Below are 23356 nucleotides of genomic sequence, written 5' to 3'. Positions count from 1 at the left end.
CCATTGCCTTGGAAAGGGGGCCCAGTGTCTTCAGACAGTGTAACAGTGCAGATGAGAGGTGTATCACGGCGGTGCCGTTTTTTTGCTTTCGCTGAGATGCAGTTTTGTTCTTGCTGGCGAGCAAAAGGGCCTGCTCAAAGCGGCTTCTCGCCGGTCCTATAGCCAGGGCTTGTTCGACGAGCAGTTGTGGCTCGACTGCGTGTGACAGTTCGTGTGCCGTCCATAGCGGTGAGATTGGCATGTAACTTGAGGCCTGATCTGGTTTTCCACGTTTCAGCAGGGCAAGACTTTTTCTCCCATAAAGGCTCTGGGGATTGCTGCTCATCAAATGTACGGTGGCCAATTTGTAGTAAAACGGGGAAAACGTCAGAGATGTAAAAAGGAAAATCTGCCTCACGTAGAGGCTGAATGTCCCTTTGAAACCAGGCACATTTCTCAAACTAATGTTGACAGTACTGGAGTCGTGGTATACATGAGGACATTAAATAATGATTCTATTTTTGACATTTATCGGTTATACAAAAATGTTACAGCACCTTTAAATATGTGTGAGCTGCCTAACAGGTTGTGGCAGTTGTCACGCACGTAATTGATCTCTGAAGAAATCCATTACCCTGCCGATCATCAGAAACCCATTACTCTGTCGATCATCAGAAAACTACTACCCTGCCGATTATCAGAAAACTACTACCCTGCCGATTATCAGAAACCATTACCATGCCGATTATCAGAAACCATTACCATGCCGATCAACAGAAACCCATTACCCTGCCGATCATCAGAAATCCACTACCCTGACGCATCGGCATGCTAAAACACAAGCGGGCGTCTTCTTCATGAAGACGGCCGCGTTGCGATCGAAACGTCGTAGTTTTCTGTTATTTTGGATTATTTTCTTTGAACCTATCTACGTGACTTTTACTGAAAGACCCAAGAATATGAACCCCAGAAAGGGCATCTTGCAACTCCCGGGGGTGCGTGAACCCCAAGTTAAGAACCACTGCTGTAGAGTAATCATGATGTTATATAGCTGCTGGTAGCATTACAGTTTTTAAATGGTTAAAATGTACACGTTTTGCTTTTTTAATTCATTAAGTTAGAATCACAGTCACCCATGTGTTTGTGTTGCACTTTTTAGTGTCATCGTGTTATCGTCCTTGTTAGTCTGGAACTCGCTCTCCCCAGCGGCCCGTGCTGTCCACTCCCTGCCCCTGTTCAAGTCCAGGCTCAACGCCTTCCTCTCCGACCTCTGCGGAATTTTCGGCACCACGATTGTGGGAGGTCAACGGTGCTCGTCCTACAGAGAGTCTTGCCTCCCACCATGGGAACGGGGAATTTCCACCACTGGCTCAAGGTAACAATAGAGAGGCGTGTTTGAATGCAGTGATGTCAGCATGTTTTTTACTTCCACCACCCGCACATCTTGCTCACGAGACAATTATCTGGCTCAACCACGTCAATGTAAAATTATAGCTGTTGCTCTACACAAACATCGGCCATATGAAGGTTTTTATTGTGCTTGTTTACCTGGGATAGCCTCATTGGGTTTCATGACTCTTTATCAGGAGGGTCCAGCCAGGCTAACTTAACCCCAGGACTCGCAGTACAGTACAACATGCAAACAAACAGTCCAGATGTCTAATATCATGAAACTGACATGGGGGATCAGAATATTTATTTATCCTGAAGAAATCTGATGAGCTATGAAGCTCTTTTCCCCACAGAATGTCGAGTACATCAACAACAGTAATCAACAAATGATCAAAGTGACTTTTACCGGCACATTAATTATTGCTGCGAATATAAAATACACCCCCACGGTTAAAGAAAAAAAAAACATTGAATGCACAGAAAATGGCGAGCCAGACCTGGGTCGTACGCACTGCGGCGTGATAGCAATCGCCCAATAAACCAGGACGGCCTTGCGCGTGATGTTCATAAGCGGCTGGAGACACGGCTCACAAACAAGGCAGCGCGAGCGTTTGTCGGAATGCAATTTCAATCTATCTTTAATATTTACGTTTCAATCTATAAAGGACCGTTTGCTATGCATGAGGCAATCAATAAAGGGAATGTTCCACTCAAGGGGTCTTAACCAACAAACCCCCGAGATGTTCCTGCCACGCAACAACCTGCCCATGACACTCATGTCTAGCTTCCCTGGGGCCATCAACTCGTCGGGTTGGCCCAGAGTTGTCCTACTTTTCCTGGAACTCGAATCGAAGGGAAACCAAGTTGGCTAAAGTGGAGTCTTCACGATGATATTCACCAACATGGAACATCAAGGAAGCTCGAGTTCACACGCGAGTTGAGTTGAAGCGCTTCGCGCGGGAAGTAAAACTCAATCAGAATTCTTCCAGAGAGCCTCCCAAGTCCCAGATCAAAAGTGCACAGCTGACGAAAAAATAAAAATTAAGTGTTCATTTGTTGCTAACTATTTCACTGGGGAAATCCCTTAAGAAGGAACATCGCGTTTGCAAGGATGTTGGAGGGGTGCTCACAACATCGCAAATTCGTACAGGCGTGCGTTTATAGACTTACACAAAAAAGTGTTTACATTCTATTTATTTCGTTTAACGAGGTGAGAACTCAGGCGACGAGGATCGTCCATTCTCCCAGAGTAACCTGTTGCCACCACCTACAACATATCTGGAGGGTAGCATCATCAAAACGGCGATGCATTTCCATCGCCAGCCAACCAGCCAGGCCCCTTGTGCAATCAAACCGGTGCGGATAATTCCAGCGGCAGCACAAGCTGGCAGACCACTCGGGTCGACCAAGAAAACACCACGGAACACGGAGCTGGGAGGGAGGGCGGAACTGACACTGGGTTCCGTGGCTCACGGACACGCGGGGTCGCTCTAAATCGGCTTAATTTGACAGCGTGGGCTCACTGCGGCTGTGGTGTCACACGCGAACCCTGACGGGAGGCCTCTCTCTCTCTCTGCGTTGTGTGAAATCCTTAAATAACACCCTGCCAGGGGGGGGGGGGGTGGGGGCCATAGTAGGGGGAAGGAGAGGTGGGGGGGTGGAATCAGAGGCTGTGATTTGGGAATTGCTGTTGCGGGATTCAGGGACTGGGGGAACAGGGGTGGGGGATCAGTGACTTGAGTGCCATCGGGAGGAGGGGAGTCCTTTTACAAGACCAGCTACACACGCAAGCTATACCCCCTCTGTCCTCTAAACCAACTCGATAAACACGCGGTACCGGCACTCGGCTTGTGTTTGTGTCACTATTAGACTGAAATATACAGCTTGCGTGCACCTGTGCCCAACGCTTCATATTACACGCGCACTGCCTTTGACTCGCCTGTGTTTTGTTTGTTTACGACCATTAAATGCCTCTATTATTTGGTTCTTTCGGTTAAGTCACGTCTAAAGATAAAATAATAAATTAAATTAAATAATAGAATACGACGTTTCGATTGCAACACAAGCAATCATCATCAGGTATAATGAAATAGCGACATCAAATCTAACCAGAAAAACTATAGACAGACATATTAGCAGACAGATATCACCAAGATACATAGCGGGAGCAACACAGGTAACAGAGAGGGGTGATCGTCTCTGTGGGGTGGCCTTAAATAGACAGAGGGGGGGCAGAGGTAGAGAGAAGGAAGGGGGGTTAGAGAAAAAATTAGCATATCAATGAGTGGTCAACAGACGTGGTGCTGCACGGCAAGTAAGCCTGAAAATCAGTAGGACACACTAAAATTAAATAACCTAGTAAAATATCGAAATGTAATGTAATACAACACAGAGGGTCGGTCAACACACAATTAACGCATAGCCTGGTTGATTACGTATTTCAAAGATTGCTAAGTTAGAATTTAAGTGTGAACATTCTAAAGAGGACACAGGCAGAGAAAACAAGTCGCCAGAGAGAGAGAAAAAAGATAAGCTTAAAACTTCCCCGTAGAAGTGGTTCAATCTTAATTTTAGAACTTTCGTGACTGCAGGAATTATTATTTGGTTCTTTCGGTTAAGTCACGTCTAAAGATAAAATAATAAATTAAATTAAATAATAGAATACGACGTTTCGATTGCAACACAAGCAATCATCATCAGGTATAATGAAATAGCGACATCAAATCTAACCAGAAAAACTATAGACAGACATATTAGCAGACAGATATCACCAAGATACATAGCGGGAGCAACACAGGTAACAGAGAGGGGTGATCGTCTCTGTGGGGTGGCCTTAAATAGACAGAGGGGGGTGGAGGTAGAGAGAAGGAAGGGGGGTTAGATTTTATGTCGCTATTTCATTATACCTGATGATGATTGCTTGTGTTGCAATCGAAACGTCGTATTCTATTATTTAATTTAATTTATTATTTTATCTTTAGACGTGACTTAACCGAAAGAAACAAATAATAATTCCTGCAGTCACGAAAGTTCTAAAATTAAGATTAAATGCCTCGTTTGTTCGTTGTGCAAGAACTCTTCAGGGCCCTGAACTCGTTCCCTGCAATGTTCACGTTCTTGTCTTTTGTTTTGATGCTGCTGCTGTGCTCATGCGCCGCGGATCTCCCTCGCAAAATAGGCGGGCATTCGGCTAAACGGAGCATCATCCGTGTAACAAATAAACAAACTAATCACCATCACTAGCCTTGTCCTATCCACTGCTGAATAAAGTGCTCCTGACGCTGCCCCCCACGGTCACGCGCATCCATTCAGCTCTGGCAGCATGAGCTGATCTCATTGCTCCACCTCCACGGTGCCCGTCCTCTCGGTGTCGCTCCACATCTATCGTATGCCATTCCAGCACAAAGTCTCGACCACTCGCCACCGTCCCCTCTCGTCATTGTGTGCTGCCCAAGCCTCCCTTACTCTCCTGAAGAAGAGCCTCTACGATGTCTGCAATTTGCATTTGTTTATCCGATCAATGCGTTGTTGACGTTGTTGATGTTGTTCCTCTTCCTGTCTCTCGATGTAAACTCCCGCCCCGGGGTTTGCATCGCTCTACGCCGCTTTGCGCACCATCTCAGCGTGTTTCGGTTTCTTTGTCTGTATTGGTGTTTTTACGTTCCCCGAAAAATTAGGCCCAGGGTGAGCACGAGCAACCCAGAGGTCACGCGTCAACAAGTTCGCTCAACATGACCTGACTGAGAATATCAGAATAAGCAGCGCCTGGGGCGAAAGGGATCAAGATCATTAACTAAAGAGGTGGGGGCGGGAACAAGGTGGAGCGCTTTGGGGTAATCTGAGCTCCACAGCGAAAAGCAACACAGCAACGAGCCTGAAGAACCACTATTGGAACCTCATTTGCCAGTAGTAAAATATGATAATTGTTTTTTTTTCCCTTTTATCTGGCAACAAAACTGACACCTTTTTTACAAGGAGTCATGTTTGCATTGACCACAATACCTGCAGTCGGAATGTTTGCATTGGTCAATGCAAAGATGACCCCTTGTAAAAAAGAGCCTGAAGAAGTTAAGTTTAATCAGAGCGCACTGCCTGGCTTTCACTCAAAACGCCAATGTGTGTGTCTCTCTCATGTTCCTCTCAACAGATCCGCATCGACGCCGTCTACGATCCGCAGCCCACGGGGATCTGCTGTCCCCGCCGCGCGTGAACCTCGTGTGGCGATATGGCAGCCAGCGCAGTTTCGAGGTCTCCGGCCCGAAGACCTGGAACGGGTTACACCAGCTCACGTCCAGGATCCATTCCTGAGCCTGAGCCAGTTTTGCAAGAGACTTCAAACGGTATTGTTCTAAACCGCTTACTATGCGTGTGATCTGTGCGCATTCGTGACAGACTGTACTCATAAGAGGGCGCAAGAATAACTGCTGGAGACTTACTTTCCACATGGGTGACAAACACGTAAATTCAACGAAGCGGAACAAATTCTGCAAAGTGCACAAAGTGTGGCGGTACACATCCTTGGAATTGCACCGAGAGACAGAAAGAGCAGCACATGGATTGGAGAACACACACGGAGGATAAGAGACATCGTTCCAATTCTAGATTTGAAGCTTTCGTGACTGCAAGGAATCATATTCTTAGGTTTTTTCGGTAAAGTCACGTAGGTAAAACATCAAAATTAATGAAAATAAAATAAAATAAAACAAAAAATCACGACGTTTCGGAGGCAACACAAGTCTCCGTCATCAGATGGGACCGTCACAGCCGAATTAGCTGCATCAAGTGAGGCAATGATTCAAGATGTAATCCCTTATAAGCAAGTTGAAGGGGGGAGGAGAGGGGGGGGAGCTCATCAGAATGTTAGTACAACTTATCGGGAGGGGGAGGGCCAAAAAATTGAACGACGGCTTGGACGCGGTTGCTGCTGCACACGCCAACACAATGGACATAGAGGGGGAGGGGAGGTCTGATACACATGATAGACAAAAGAACGAAAATGCCCATTTTTATACCAATGCTGGCTGAACAATGAAGAGGGTACTGTTAAAAAAACAACTGGGGATGTTAACACTCGGTAAAGTAAAGTAAAATAGTGCCTGTCAGATAAGATGGTCCAAAAAGTGTAATTAAGTCTTTTTTGCGTGGTTGATAACATCTTTCCAATGATTACTAAGTTTGTACCCATCATCACGGTTGAAATTATGTCTGTGTTTGTATATTTGTATGGCTTCGTGTACAAACCTTTGATGGTAGCCGGGAGGTTTGCAGAGAACCTTGGTCTCGGAAAAGACAATTTCATGAGAGCCCACCGAGTTGTAGCAATGATCAGCAACGGCAGAAGAATCAGTTCTGCCGTGTTTCAGATCTGACTTGTGCTCGCGGACACGATCAGAAACATGACGTTTCGTTTCTCCAATGTAGCAATCACCACAAATGCAACTCAATTTGTAGACTCCAGGATACTGTAAGTCAGGAACGACATCCTTCACAGATGGAATCAGATCACGGATTTTATGCACTGTACTGAATCGGACTTGGATCTTATGTTTGTTTAGAATTTTGGAGATCTTTTTGGTCACGCCTGCTATTCTAAACAAACATAAGATCCAAGTCCGATTCAGTACAGTGCATAAAATCCGTGATCTGATTCCATCTGTGAAGGATGTCGTTCCTGACTTACAGTATCCTGGAGTCTACAAATTGAGTTGCATTTGTGGTGATTGCTACATTGGAGAAACGAAACGTCATGTTTCTGATCATGTCCGCGAGCACAAGTCAGATCTGAAACACGGCAGAACTGATTCTTCTGCTGTTGCCGATCATTGCTACAACTCGGTGGGCTCTCATGAAATTGTCTTTTCCGAGACCAAGGTTCTCTGCAAACCTCCCGGCTACCATCAAAGGTTTGTACACGAAGCCATACAAATATACAAACACAGACATAATTTCAACCGTGATGATGGGTACAAACTTAGTAATCATTGGAAAGATGTTATCAACCACGCAAAAAAGACTTAATTACACTTTTTTGGACCATCTTATCTGACAGGCACTATTTTACTTTACTTTACCGAGTGTTAACATCCCCAGTTGTTTTTTAACAGTACCCTCTTCATTGTTCAGCCAGCATTGGTATAAACATGGGAATTTTCGTTCTTTTGTCTATCATGTGTATCAGACCTCCCCTCCCCCTCTCTGTCCATTGTGTTGGCGTGTGCAGCAGCAACCGCGTCCAAGCCGTCGTTCAATTTTTTGGCCCCCCCTCCCCCTCCCGATGAGTTGTACTAACATTCTGATGAGCTCCCCCCCCCCTCTCCTCCCCCCTCCAACTTGCTTATAAGGGATTACATCTTGAATCATTGCCTCACTTGATGCAGCTAATTCGGCTGTGACGGTCCCACCTGATGACGGAGACTTGTGTTGCCTCCGAAACGTCGTGATTTTTTGTTTTATTTTATTTTCATTAATTTTTACCTACGTGACTTTACCGAAAAAATCTAAGAATATCGTTCCAATTGTCAAGAAGTGTGAATAGGGCTTCGGCTTGATGCGGCAGCAGGATGGTGGCCGATGGTAGAGACTAACGGTGGAATGGCAGCCAAAGGAGGTAAAGTGCCCGGGAGGACGTCAACTGTGGATACGGAACGATGAGAGCAGCCCACCACATGTAGATTGTAGGTGGAGTGATACAACGCAGCGTTCATCCCGCTGTGGATTAGCCATCACTGATGATGATAATGTAGGGGTGTTAGAGAGAGAGCCCGTTATGCATGGCAGCCTATGGTAAACAAACACAGTAGGCGGGGCTACATGTGTGCACGAGCAGGTGCCCTCTGCGACGTCCGCGCCAGACACCCTGGGGGGTCGATTCGGTCATTATGATCCCCCGGGGCCCCACCCCTCAGGGAGGGGTTGGGTATAAAAGGGGAATGTATCGAAGGGCTCGGGAGTGTTGTGTTAGCTAAGAAGAGAAGAGGAAGACGTCCTAGATAGAGCCCTGGTCTCCCCCTGGCACGCCGTCCTTATCAGGACCGCGCAGGCTCGAGCCAGTGGCGTGGTACCAGAGCCAGAGCCAGTGCTGGTCTGGACTCTGGGTACCGGGCCCGACTGACCAGTGTCGGGCCAAGATAGCCTCCCCTAGCCCATTAGAGGAGGACTCAGAGGCAGGCTAGGGTTAGCCTAGAGGTGTGTCCTCAGATAGACGGGTGAGGGGGCCGATACCCCCTCAGTGTGTATGTCACAACGTATGGTGTTAAATAAACAAGTGTGCCTCCAACTCCGGTGTGAACGAGTCATAAGCGTTACTACATCTGGCGTCAGAAGTGAAACAAAGTACGAACATGGATACACGCCGGACGACTCGAGTCGGGGTACCAGAGGCAGAAGACACCACTGCAGTCGGAGGGCCCGAGACGGCTGAAGATGCCATCGACCAGCCGGGGCTGGGCGCATCCACGCCACAGCAGCTGGAGGAAGGGGAGCCGTCGATGGAGGGGCTGAGGGAGGCGCACGCGAAGCTGACCGAGCTGCTGTACGCCGCAGCCGCCATGCTCGACACCATCACGCAGCTGGGGGCTGCGGGACCGCCACGGGGCAACGGCAGCCGACGATCACAGCGCCTTCCCGCCATTTCCACGGAGCAACATTTTGAAACTCCCGCCATCGCCGCAGCTGCTGTTGAGGGCGTGGCCGCTCTAAGCATCGCGTCCAACGGCGGGAGTACAGTACCTGCCGCGTCACCACCAACGGGCGGAACGTCACCACGGGTGCGACCGGCGATGCCATCGCTGGTTCGTGCCGACGCTGACTTGAGTGAGGCGGACGAGGGAGTGCGTTCTTCCTCTGCAGCCGCTGCCTTACATCAGCGGCTACCTCCACTCAAGGAATTTGTGGGCGAGGATGGCGACTGGGGCGGCTTCCAGCGGCGCTTCCTCGCTCACCAGGAGATGGCACAGTGGACAGACGCCGAGGCTCTCCGCGCGCTGCCAGCACTTCTCGACAGCGACGCCCTCGCCACTCTAACATCGGCTTCGAAGGAGAGGCGCTCCACGCTGCGGAAGGCGATGCAGGTGCTGTCGGCGGTATATGGTCCACCATCGGACTGTCGCCAACTCTTTTACGATCGCCAGCGGGGGACGAAGGAGTCGCCCCTGGCGTACCGCACAAGCCTCCTGGCACTGGCGAAGGAGGCCTTTCCACGAATGGATGACGAGGGTGTCGACGCCATGGTGACAGAGAAGATACTTTTGCTGGCGGACGACTTAGACATCGTCATTGTCGCACAGGACGATGCAGAGATGTGCTCCCTCCAAGCGGCCCGTCTTCTCCACGCAAACCTGTCCTCTCAACGACGGAAGGCCAGCAAGGCGGCGAGCGGGCGTGCCGTCGCTGCAGCCACCCTCCCGGCGGAAGAGGTTTGCGCCATCGACCATCAACGGCAGCATGGAGCGGGAGTACGGGAGGACCGGGCCGGTTCAAGCCGTCTACAACATCCATCGTCGTCACCAGCGCTTCCACGCTGTTACAACTGCGGCATCCGGGGCCACGTCGCCTCGGGGTGCCGCTCTCCTGGGCAGCGCAGGACGACACCTCAACGGGACGCCGGCCCTCGTCACAAGCTCCACCATCATAATCCGGCGAGTCGCGGCACCCCTCATGCTTGGCCCACGCACACGCCCGTCACACACTCAAACACCGCAGCGAAGGGGGGGCCAATATCGCGTACCATGGCACCAACACGCACCGCTCTGGGTACTCAGATTGAACCCAGCCAGTGGTCCGTGTTGGCCCATCGGGTTGTAGCCGCGTCGTCAGGGTCGTCGGCCGTTGTGGGCCACATCGATGGGGTCGAGGTGCGCATCCTGGTCGATACAGGAGCATCGGCGACCATTATTTCGGAGTTGATTTATAACATTCTCCCTGCCCAAAGCCGTCCTTTGATGCCTGTTAACGTGCCATTCTTTGCTGCTAACGGGGGTTCACTTGGCATCATCGGACAAATTCGTGCCCAAATTTGTGTCGGGGATATTAAATTGTCTGGGCCGATTTTTGTTTCCTCCTCGCTGGCGGTTCCGTGCCTGCTGGGGACGGACTTCCTGGCCAAAATGCCGATTAGGATATTAATCGACCAGGGATGCATTGAGCTCCCATCGGGCCGACGCATGGCGTTTCTGCCATCCCCCGCTACGAGCCGGACGGCGTTCGCGACGGTGCCGGCGTTCGTAGATAGAACGGTGCGCGTTCCTCCGGGGGCGCAAATGTTGATTCCTTTGAAACTTCGGCGGCCCTTCGCTAAGGGCATTGGGGCTCAAGGGGTTCTGTTGGGACCGTCTAGGGCCGGGGTCAGTGGACCTGATTTACTCCCGGCCCAGACCATAGTGAGAGGGGAAGGAGAACCCTTCATCGCGGTCCTCAATGTGGGCTCGCAGACGGTGGTGGTCCCACAGGGGACCGTGCTTGCTCACGCAACGCCGGTGCCCTGTGAGGAACCCGTCGCGAGTCATGTCGGCGCTGTCCCTGCACCGCGACCACATTCGGACAGCGATGAAGGGTGGCTCGAGGCGCTTTGTGCGGGATCGACGGACCTGTCAAATTTAGAGCGTCAACGTCTTAAGACACTACTAAGGGAATTTTCCGACGTTTTCAGTCGGGATAAATACGATTTGGGCTGCACTAATCTGCTGCGTCACCATATTGATACGGGTGACAGCGCGCCAATACGCCAGAATCCTTTTCGGTTGAGTCCCGCCGAAAAGGACCATGTCAAATCGGCTGTTGATGACATGCTAGCCGCCGACATCATTTCTCCCTCCAACAGCCCTTGGGGAGCGCCGATCGTCCTGGTTAAGAAGCAGGACGGTTCGTTGCGGTTTTGCGTTGACTTTCGGCGCCTTAATAAAATTACGGTTGCCGACGCATACCCGCTCCCACGGATGGACGAATCGCTTGACGCCTTGGCGGGAGCGCGATTCTTCTCCACATTGGACTTACTTTCGGGATTCTGGCAGCTTCCTCTGGACGATGATTCAAAGCCTAAAACTGCTTTCCGTACTCCGCACGGCCTGTTTCAATTCAACCGGTTGCCGATGGGCTTACACTCAGCGCCGGCAACTTTCCAGCGGTTGATGGAATTGGTTTTGGCTGGATTGCAATGGGAATCGTGCCTGATTTATTTGGATGACGTTATTGTCTTTGGCAAAACTTTTGATGAACATCTCCAGAGGTTGCGGGCGGTTTTCCTAAAGATGCGGGCTGCTAATTTGAAATTTAAGCCCCAAAAATGCCATTTGTTACGCGAGTCGGTGCGTTATTTGGGGCACATCGTGGGACGCTCAGGTATTTCTACCGATCCCGCCAAAACGCAGTGTGTAAGCTCCTGGCCGACTCCCACCTCAGTGGGAGAGGTTAGGAGTTTTATTGGGTTTGCGTCGTATTATAGACGCTTCGTCGCTAATTTTGCGACTATAGCAAAACCCCTACACGCTTTAACATCAAAAGGGGTTCGGTTCTGCTGGGGTCAGGAGGAGGAAGCTGCTTTTTGCTCCCTTCGGGACGCTTTGGTAAACGCTCCTCCCCTGATTTACCCTGATTTTTCAAAACCATTCTTGCTCGACACCGATGCGAGCAACACGGGTATTGGGGGCGTGCTCTCCCAGGTGGTTGACGGCGTGGAACGTGTGGTTGCGTACGGCAGTCGGGTGTTGTCTCCAGCGGAGCAACGATATTGTGTCACCCGTAGGGAACTGTTGGCAATTGTCCATTTCATCCAACAGTATCGCCCATATCTGTACGGTCGGCATTTCACCGTCCGCACAGATCATGCGGCACTGCAGTACGCCCTGAGGGTTCAACAGCCATCGGGACAATTGTCCCGATGGTTGGAGGTCCTCCAGGATTACGATTTCCAAACCACATACCGTAAGGGCGTTCGCCACACCAACGCGGACGCTCTGTCGCGCTTGCCAACCACCTCCGAGTGTGCATGCCTCCTTGGGTCTGGACGTTGCAGACCTCCAGGGGACACATCGGTTCCTGTCTTGGCGGCCGCCAACGACGACGATACAGTAGTTACTAATTCGATCGAACAACAGGGCAAAGATTCCCTGTTGGGGTTGCCCGTCATTGACTGGGAGCGCCTCCAGATGGAGGATGTGTCCCTCCTCGGGTGGCGACGTCGCGTTGGCGGTGCGGCGGGGGGAAAAAGAGGTGGTTCCGACGCATGGGAAATGTGCCAAGGCCTGCTGATGCATTGGGACGGGAAGTCGCGTCGACATCGGCTGGTGGTCCCTACTGGGTTGCGGGGCAGGGTGGTATGGGCCGCTCATGAGCGCCTCCTACACCTGGGGACCCAAAAGACTCTCGCCTTGCTGCAACTTGATTTTTATTGGCCTGGCATGACGAGGGATGTTGGGGATTTGTTGGGATCATGCCCTCGATGTGCACAACGCAAACCGCCGGCACGGGAGTCTAACCCGCCCTTGCAATCGATCAAAGTGTCCAGGATAAACGAGCTGGTCGCTCTGGACATTTTGGGACCATTCCCCGCCACCCCCAGGGGGAATAGATATTTGTTGACTGGTGTCGAGTATTTTACACGCTGGCCTATGGCCTGGCCTCTGGCCAACCAGTCGGCAGCAGCCATCGTGGAGGCCTTTGTTCAGGGTTATGTCCTGGACAAAGGTGCTCCGGAGAGGCTGCTGACCGACCAGGGCAGAAATTTTTCCGGTAAACTACTCAGACAAGTCTGTGATCTCCTGGGCACAAAGAAAATTCGGACCTCCCCATATCACCCACAAACTGACGGGATGGTCGAACGGTTGCATCGCACCATCACGTCCATGTTATCACAACAAGTTTCGGACTCGCAAACGGATTGGGACCTACAAATTCAGGGGGTCTTGGCGGCGTACCGGATGGCACCCCATGCAGCTACGGGGTTTTCTCCCTTTTACCTCATGTACGGCCGAGAACCAGACCCGCCTGTTCGTGCCCAGTTGCAGATCCCCGTGCCGCAGGGAAAAACTAATCTGGCTGACCACGTTAAATTTAATCTGGACAAATTGACCGAGGCACGGGATGCTGCAATGCAAAACTCTGACCTCCGTCAGAAGGCGAATGAGCGCCTCAGATTGAGTCGAGCGCACATGCTGCAGTGGAAGCCGGGGGACAAGGCATGGCTGCACTGCCCCCAGGTGCCACTGGCAACCTCCTCTAAACTGGTGCGGCCGTGGCGGGGCCCTGTGGAAGTGGTGGAGGTGTTACGACCGCAGTGCGTGCGCATCAAGTGGGGGAAGCGGCGATGGTTCGTGCACCCCTCTAGGTTAAAACCCTTCTCTGCGGTACACAATCACACTTCACACGCGCGTGGCCAAGCATGTGGGGGGTCGGCCGACTCGCTGGGTCCGTCTCCGTCGCTCTCACCTAATGCCTTGCCGGCTGTGCCACCTTCAGGTGCATCAGGAGTGACGGGCTCACGCCCAATCACCCCTCCTGCGGATACCGAGGGTCACGCGGAGTCGGATGAATGCTCACCCCAAGACGGACAATTGCCACCTGATGGTCCGCCACGCGCGGTTACCCCGTGTGAGGGACCCGCTGCAAGGACGCGCGCTAAAATGCGCAAACTGTTGTGAGGCCGGAAAATGTGTACATAGCTGTTGTGTTCATTGGATGTTGTGTGGGTGGTGTGTTCCCCACTCCTCGGATGTACATATGTTGGCTTCACCGTGTGTTGTGTGTGCGTGGTGGGTTCCCTGCTGATTGTATATAGGCTGTTTTTTTTACGGAATTCGTATTTATTCGGGGGGGGGGGTGCGACGGGTTGTTTTCTCATCTTGCTGTTGCGTTCTTGTTCTGGTTCCTGTTATTGTTCAAAAATAGTGAGGCACACGCGCGGTCAGGGGGTGAAGGCACCTTTATTGTCAAATTTTTGTATGTTGGCAGCCGGGACGGCTGCATGCTATGCGGGGGGGAGTGATGTAGGGGTGTTAGAGAGAGAGCCCGTTATGCATGGCAGCCTATGGTAAACAAACACAGTAGGCGGGGCTACATGTGTGCACGAGCAGGTGCCCTCTGCGACGTCCGCGCCAGACACCCTGGGGGGTCGATTCGGTCATTATGATCCCCCGGGGCCCCACCCCTCAGGGAGGGGTTGGGTATAAAAGGGGAATGTATCGAAGGGCTCGGGAGTGTTGTGTTAGCTAAGAAGAGAAGAGGAAGACGTCCTAGATAGAGCCCTGGTCTCCCCCTGGCACGCCGTCCTTATCAGGACCGCGCAGGCTCGAGCCAGTGGCGTGGTACCAGAGCCAGAGCCAGTGCTGGTCTGGACTCTGGGTACCGGGCCCGACTGACCAGTGTCGGGCCAAGATAGCCTCCCCTAGCCCATTAGAGGAGGACTCAGAGGCAGGCTAGGGTTAGCCTAGAGGTGTGTCCTCAGATAGACGGGTGAGGGGGCCGATACCCCCTCAGTGTGTATGTCACAACGTATGGTGTTAAATAAACAAGTGTGCCTCCAACTCCGGTGTGAACGAGTCATAAGCGTTACTACAATAATGACAAAATCCTTAAGAGACAATGGGATGTTACACTTTCACTTTCAAATACTATTTCCCAAAAACAACTCCAACCTGCTCTAACTCGTCTGAATTTCAATGTTTATCCCGGTCGCCGTCATTAAAATATCCTCGTTACATATGTGGTGCCACAGCGACGGGGCCGCTCTGCCGAGCCAGGGAGCCGCCCGGCTTCCACCACCGCACTGCCCCCCATCACCCCCCCCACATAAGCACGCACCCGCACCCACGTAGGGCCTCGTGGTCGGGTCACCTACCCTGAGTTTTCACCCGAGGGCCCCCTCGGGGGGTTACCCCACGGTTTCTCAGGGCCAGGGAATTGGACAGGACCCTTCCCAGGCCAAGTAACACTGCGGCGCCGTGGGCGGATTTGAGATCGCACGACCATGGCGAGCTCAGAGAGCCCCGCAGTTAGAAAGGCATACAAACACAAACACGGGTCAGCAGGGCAGATAGCTGGGATCAGGACCCGGGGCGACTGATTGGTCGAAAGGTCAAATGCCGGCGGGATCGCAAAAGAGCGGGAAATCTAGGCTCAGGATTGGTCGAGAGACCAAGGCGGTCGGGACGGGGGCGCCTAGCCTTTGATGTGAATAGTTTAAAAGAAAACGCAGGGGCAGTAGGGAACTCTCTTCTTCTGGAGTTTTGACACGGAGTCAGCGACGAGGGAGTCATCGGGCGAGCCGCTAGATTGTCTGCAGGACGATCTGAGCGCCGCAAGGTCACCAAGAACTACAGACGGTATCGTATTACGCGCCTTACAACACCTCAGAGCGGAGAGTAGGATCCGTAGGAGAGGGTTAGTTCGGGGTAAGGACGAGTAGGAAAGCGGTTTAACAGAGAGCGCAGCATAGAATAGGGCTGCACGCCACCAGAGAGTGGGTTAGAAGCGCCTTGCTGGCCCGCACACACACACGGGTGGCTCGGTGGGTTAACAAGGGCTAATAAAATCTCGAGCGTAGTAACAAAACCGTGTTGTTGGGTGTTTTTGAACGTGGTATTAGCGTGCACTGCATTCGCGGGTGTGTGGTCGTTGTATGCGTAAAGGCCGTGGTCTCTGTACGATTGTGCGGGTACGGAGGTGTGTGTGTTAACGCCCGGGGAGAGCACTTTTGTGTGTTGGCGTGCCTACGCCGCCGTGTGAGAGGAGAATCGTCCTTGTACGATACTTGTGTTGACGTGCACGCGCGAGTGCGGGAGGGGACGAGTCGTCGTGTCGGCGTGCGCCCCGCTCGCGTGTGCGAAACCGCGGTGCGCAGTGAAGCTGTTAGCTTTGTGCGAGCTTGCGTGTGCTCGTTACTTGCGTAAAGTGCGGCGCGGTGGTGGGCCCCTGACCCCCAACCCCGCGGCTCGAGCGCGTAATCGGCTGCGCATTGTTGTACGGTTTGTCTCGCGCGCACGGCGGCGGCGGCTTGAGTCATTGTGTCGGCGTGTGCCCCGCTTGCGTGTGCTCGTTGCTTGCGTAAAGTGCGGCGCGGTGGTGGGCCCCTGACCTCCAACCCCGCGGCTCGAGCGCGTAATCGGCTGCGCATTGTTGTACGGTTTGTCTCGCGCGCACGGCGGCGGCGGCTTGAGTCGTTGTGTCGGCGTGTGCCCCGCTTGCGTGTGCTTGTTACGTGCGTAAAGTGCGGCGCGGTGGTGGGCCCCTGACCCCCAACCCCGCGGCTCGAGCGCGTAATCGGCTGCGCATTGTTGTACGGTTTGTCTCGAGCACACGTAAGCGGGGTACACGCCGACACAACGACTCAAGTTGCCGCCGCCGTGCGCGCGAGACAAACCGTACAACAATGCGCAGCCGATTACGCGCTCAAGCCGCGGGGTTGGGGGTCAGGGGCCCACCACCGCGCCGCACTTTACGCACGTAACGAGCACACGCAAGCGGGGCACACGCCGACACAACGACTCAAGCCGCCGCCGCCGTGCGCGCGAGACAAACCGTACAACAATGCGCAGCCGATTACGCGCTCGAGCCGCGGGGTTGGGGGTCAGGGGCCCACCACCGCGCCGCACTTTACGCACGTAACGAGCACACGCAAGCGGGGCACACGCCGACACAAAGACTCAAGCCGCCGCCGCCGTGCGCGCGAGACAAACCGTACAACAATGCGCAGCCGATTACGCGCTCGAGCCGCGGGGTTGGAGGTCAGGGGCCCACCACCGCGCCGCACTTTACGCAAGTAACGAGCACACGCAAGCGGGGCACACGCCGACACAACGACTCAAGCAGCCGCCGCCGTGCGCGCGAGACAAACCGTACAACAATGCGCAGCCGATTACGCGCTCGAGCCGCGGGGTTGGGGGTCAGGGGCCCACCACCGCGCCGCACTTTACGCAAGTAACGAGCACACGCAAGCTCGCACAAAGCTAACAGCTTCACTGCGCACCGCGGTTTCGCACACGCGAGCGGGGCGCACGCCGACACGACGACTCGTCCCCTCCCACACTCGCGCGTGCACGTCAACACAAGTATCGTACAAGGACGATTCTCCTCTCACACGGCGGCGTAGGCACGCCAACACACAAAAGTGCTCTCCCCGGGCGTTAACACACACACCTCCGTACCCGCACAATCGTACAGAGACCACGGCCTTTACGCATACAACGACCACACACCCGCGAATGCAGTGCACGCTAATACCACGTTCAAAAACACCCAACAACACGGTTTTGTTACTACGCTCGAGATTTTATTAGCCCTTGTTAACCCACCGAGCCACCCGTGTGTGTGTGCGGGCCAGCAAGGCGCTTCTAACCCACTCTCTGGTGGCGTGCAGCCCTATTCTATGCTGCGCTCTCTGTTAAACCGCTTTCCTACTCGTCCTTACCCCGAACTAACCCTCTCCTACGGATCCTACTCTCCGCTCTGAGGTGTTGTAAGGCGCGTAATACGATACCGTCTGTAGTTCTTGGTGACCTTGCGGCGCTCAGATCGTCCTGCAGACAATCTAGCGGCTCGCCCGATGACTCCCTCGTCGCTGACTCCGTGTCAAAACTCCAGAAGAAGAGAGTTCCCTACTGCCCCTGCGTTTTCTTTTAAACTATTCACATCAAAGGCTAGGCGCCCCCGTCCCGACCGCCTTGGTCTCTCGACCAATCCTGAGCCTAGGATTTCCCGCTCTTTTGCGATCCCGCCGGCCTTTGACCTTTCGACCAATCAGTCGCCCCGGGTCCTGATCCCAGCTATCTACCCTGCTGACCCGTGTTTGTGTTTGTATGCGTTTCTAACTGCGGGGCTCTCTGAGCTCGCCGTGGTCGTGCGATCTCAAATCCGCCCACGGCGCCGCAGTGTTACTTGGCCTGGGAAGGGTCCTGTCCAATTCCCTGGCCCTGAGAAACCGTGGGGTAACCCCCTGAGGGGGCCCTCGGGTGAAAACTCAGGGTAGGTGACCCGACCACGAGGCCCTACGTGGGTGCGGGTGCGTGCTTATGTGGGGGGGGTGATGGGGGGCAGTGCGGTGGTGGAAGCCGGGCGGCTCCCTGGCTCGGCAGAGCGGCCCCGTCGCTGTGGCACCACACATACACACTCTGATGTCGTGAGGTCGAGCCATCAGACACTTCCCAGATGTAGGTCAGCCAATCGCCCGCAATTTAGAATGTGGAGTCTTCCCGTTCCAGGGATTGAGAGGCAGCTTTTTCGCTGCGAGACATTTACAACTCCCCCCGCCCCCTGGCAAGACAGAGGAGTGGTGACATAATCTCTATTCTCAAAGGTAACGATGGCCTTCATGTGAACGTAACTCGAGTACGGTTGGTTCCAAACCCACCACATGTCGATAACCGCCTTGACCTTTTCTTGTTGTTGTACCGTTGTCACATTTTTTTTAACCAGCTGAATTCGAACACGGTCGTGTTGAAAGGAGAGGGATTCCCCCCCTCCCCCCCTCCCCCCCGTGCTGTGAGTATCTCGCAATTTGAGCCAATTTGACTGAAGCTTTGTAAGGCAATTGTCAAAGGTCAGCGCATTTGTTCAAATAGGCACTTTGAAACCAATTAATTTTAGACACCGTCTCAAGAAGACCACTTGAAACATGTTCTTTAAGCAGACAAGGCTCCTTCATACAAAACCACATTTTTTACACATTCCATCAGCCACATGGACTTTTGGGTGTGCATAATAGAAATATTTCTGATTGAGAGGGGGTCAAATACTTATTTCCCTCATTAAAATGCAAATCAATTTATAACATTTTTGACATGCGTTTTTCTGGATTTTGTTGTTGTTATTCTGTCTCTCACTGTTCAAATAAACCTACCATTAAAATTATAGACTGATTATTTCTTTGTCAGTGGGCAAACGTACAAAATCAGCAGGGGATCAAGTACTTTTTTCCCTCACTGTAGATGTAGGTCCTAGTCCTTACATTATCAATAGGTCCATTGAATGACTTATCAAATGTGAATCAGTGTTAGTTTCTACATTCACTCTATGATGAAGCCGTCAAACTCACTCTGAATCGGCCATGATCTATCCACTGCTGGTTGAATGGCTCCCAACGCCGTCGCCATCTCTCAGAGCTCTGGTGGACGGCCATTGGGGTTGTTTCAAATCCCGGGCAGCCACACGGGTGCTGTTGTGGCCAGATGTTAACTACCTCGCCTGGTTTGCAGGAGGTCAGAATCATACTGGAAAAATACGATGAGCTATGAAGTTATTTTTCATAGATGTCCAGTAGGGTCATGGGGTAAGAACGTTACAACAACATGATAGTCGTGCCAAGTACAAGAAAGGTAAACAAATCACCCAAACGCATACAACTAAACCATCATCATGCTACCAGGCCAAGACCACTGAAGTAGTAACTTATTTTTCAGACGCGACCTGGCCACAAATGATAGCTCAACAAAGTAGCCCATCTTTTGGACATTTATAGAACCAAATAATATAATTAATCTCTCATGCATATTGCTAAATGTGGAGGGAAAACCGGGACGTGGAGAAAAATTTACGCACACAGAGAGAAACACACAAACTCTAAACATACAGTAGGTGTCAGGGTAGGGATCGAACCCACGACCTCCTGCACACCAGGCGAGGTAGTTAACGTCTCCTAGGCACCGTGGCGCCCCTTTTCTAAATAAAGTTCAAATTGCATCATCAATTCATACTCTTTGGTTCTTCGGTTAAGTCACGTAGGTAAAAAATAAAATAAATCACGACGTTTCGATCGCAACACAAGCAATCTTCTACTCCCCCCGCCCCCACCGTGTCCCACTCTCAGCTTCCCACTTCTAGCCCCGCTTACTGCCCCCCCCAGCCTCACGTCTTCTCCCCCTAGCGCTCACGCAGCCCCCCTTCCCCTGCCCCCCCTCTCTCTCCCCCCTTGCCCCCCCCCCCCCCCCTTCTTACCTATATAACCTCTTGCCACGGCAGCTCTCTCGCCTACTTCAGCATTTTTCTGGCTGTGGTTGTTCCACCTGATGAAGATTGATTATGTTGCGATCGAAACGTCGTGATTTGTTTTATTTTCTACCCACGTGACTTTAACGAAAGAACCAAAGAGTATGGATTGCTGCAGTCACGAAAGCTTCAAATCGAGATTGCTTCATCAATTCCCAAGCTTCGGGAAGGCAGTAAAACAACAGCGAAAACAGTCCCAGGTCGTGGGATCGATCCCGACCCTGACGATGCCTGCTGCTGTAGATTTGGAGTTTGCGTGTCTCTCTCTCTCTGGTTTTCCCTCCACATTTAGAATTAACACCACGCGTTTAGAGTATTTGGCTGCTGCTGCTTCTAAATATCCACGTGACGTAGAGCTTTCATTTGTGGCCAGGTCGCTTCTGAAACAAGACCTATACAGCTCAGTGGTTGGTGCCTTAGCTGGTCAAATAACCCGTGACCATCCGGCTATCGTCCCCATCTGGCCTGGCGCGCCCCGCTAAAGGCCCCTCCGCATTTCTGAAGTCCCTGCGGTGACTGTGAGGGGGGGGGGGCTGCACGTCCTCTCGGGAGAGCAGTCATCATCATCCTCATCATCCTCGTCATCCTCGTCACACACACACAAGTACACACACACAAGTACACACACACAAGTACACACACACAAGTACACACGAAGATCCCCCGTATAGCCTTAACAGACTGTAGGGGCAAGTGCTGTTAGCGAGCACCTATGAAGGCCGGCACGGCACACGAGGGGGTGGGTGGCCAACACCACGCCCGGCCGCCTTTGTCTCCCTAGCGGCAATGTTTACACATCGCACTAGGTACTCATTTTAGGCTGAGTCGACCTAGGGGAGGCCCGGGACCGGTTCAGATAATCGTCACTGGTGTTGACCGTGAGCGGGAATCGAACTCGGGTCGCCGGGTTCATAGCGCAGCGCGCTAACCGCTACACTATCGCTCCCCACACAAGTACACACACACGTACACATGTACACACACACAAGTACACACACACACAACAACAACAACCGCCATTCGCCACTAAGTGGCGGTGACGTCACCACGACGCCTGTGCCAGGCCATGTGCACCTTGAGGCCACGTGAAGTGTCGAACGCCCGCTGGCAGGAGGTCACGGGGCAGACCCAGGTGCCACGGGTCGACTGACCGAGATGACCGAGATGACTGGCTGATGCACCACCTGTGCCCCCTACTGTACCAACTTGCTGTGCTTTAGCCACCCGGCGCTCCGCTCGTTGTTGTGAGCGTCGCTCCTCCGCCCTCCGTTGTTGTTGGAGGGCGACTGCCTCCAACTGCCCAGTAGCGTCCTTCACGAGCCTCCTCCACTGAGGCCGATCTTGACACCGCTGGTACCAGTCATCGGCAAGTCCACTCAGCTCCACGTCCTCCTGTACCACATCACTCCATCTCTTCTCTAGCCCGTGCCGCGCCCGTTTAGCCCCCTCGATCCGGCCGAACAAAAGCTGTTAAGGCATGCGGTGGCTGGGTATGCGGGCTACATGACCCACACACACGTACACATGTACACACACGCTGCCTACCCTCCCTGCACGCACTCGAGTGAAGCTCAGCGCCTCGACCCCGAGTGCTCTCTCAGCTTTCAAAAGACACGATAACAAGTTTATTTAATTATAATTATTATTATTAAAGATTCGTTGAAGAGACGACCGGCGCAGGCAATTAATTCCAAAGTGGAGCAGTGGAAGGGAAGCCGCAGAAAGAGAATGGTGAGTGTGGTGGTGAATGCCTGGTAGAGTGTGGATGTGTGGGTGTGTGTGGTCGAGTGTGTGGGTGAGTGTGTGAGAGTATGGGCGAGTGTGTGGGTGAGGGTGAGTGGTTGAGCGTGTGGGTGAGTGTGTGGGTGAGTGTGAGCGTGTGGGTGAGTGGTTGAGCGTGTGGGTGAGTGTGTGGGTGAGTGTATGAATGAGTGTGTGGATGAGTGTGTGTGGATGAGTGTAGGTGGGTGGTTGAGCGTGTGGGTGAGTGTGCGGGTTTGTCGCTGTGAACTGCAGTGTGGTGGTGGTGGTGATGGTAGAACACACAGATTGTGGGTGAGTATGTGGGTGTGAGTGTGTAAGTGAGTGTGTGTGCGAGTGTGTGTGTGTGAGTGAGAGTGTGAGACGAGGCGGTGTCTGACTGACCGATCCCTCAGCACGGCTGGAGGCATCAGCGCTCTGCTCTCCCGAGATACCAACGTGGTGGTTGCTCGCCACGACGAGGAGTGACGAGTCCGAGTGATCTCGCTGCTCCTCGTCCTCCGTCGCAGGCGCGCAGACAAACAGCGGCTCAACTCGGCCTCCTCTTAGCACGGCTGGCTACGTACGGCGCGAAAGAAGTTACTGGAGGAGAGGCGCTGCGCATCGCTGATGCCCCTCGGCGAGCGAAGTTCGCGATGAGTTTCGCGCTCTCAGCCTCTCACCTGTCACCGGGCTGAGCACGCCGCCCTTTCTCCGCGGTGGTCCCCACTCCTCGTTACTGTGGCCGGGACGCCTCGCCGTGTAATGGTCCCCGAGAGAGAGAGTTTATAAATACTGCACTGTACCCCGCAGCCTCGCATCAGCATCAGCTGCTGCTACTGCAGCACAACACGGGCAGGGCACCCCGCCCCTCCCCTCACCCCGCCCCCTCACCACTAACCCCGCCCCTCACCCCGCCCCTCACCACTAACCCCGCCCCTAATCACTCACCCCGCCCCTCACCACTCACCCCGCCCCTCACCACTCACCCCGCCCCTATCCACTCACCCCGCCCCTCACCACTCACCCCGCTCCACTCACCCCGCCCCTCACCACTAACCCCGCCCCTCACCACTCACCCCGCCCCTCACCACTCACCCCGCCCCTCACCCCGCCCCTCACCACTCACCCCGCCCCTCACCACTCACCCCGCCCCTCACCACTCACCCCGCCCCTCACCACTCACCCCGCCCCTCACCACTCACCCCGCCCCTCATCACTCACCCCGCCCCTCACCACTCACCCCGCCCCTCACCACTCACCCCGCCCCTCACCA

General features: G+C 53.2%; 1 protein-coding gene across 2 annotated transcripts in view; it reads right to left on the bottom strand.

The window, feature by feature from the left end:
- Window positions 1–22940, bottom strand: part of LOC144948580 (uncharacterized) — a 38385-nt gene extending 15445 nt beyond the window's left edge. The window contains exon 1 of one of the 2 annotated variants that reach the window (XM_078878151.1): window positions 22764–22940. Coding sequence is in view for 1 of the 2 variants with exons in the window: in XM_078878150.1 (XP_078734276.1) it covers window positions 22486–22511 (26 nt within the window). In the remaining variant the exon portion in view is untranslated. The other variant, XM_078878150.1, reaches the window with a different exon arrangement.
- Between the last annotated feature and the right edge of the window lie 416 nt (window positions 22941–23356).

The sequence above is a fragment of the Lampetra fluviatilis genome, chromosome 50, assembly GCF_964198595.1.
Source record: "Lampetra fluviatilis chromosome 50, kcLamFluv1.1, whole genome shotgun sequence".
Taxonomy (NCBI): domain Eukaryota; kingdom Metazoa; phylum Chordata; class Hyperoartia; order Petromyzontiformes; family Petromyzontidae; genus Lampetra; species Lampetra fluviatilis.
This window is presented reverse-complemented; position numbering and strand designations above follow the sequence as displayed.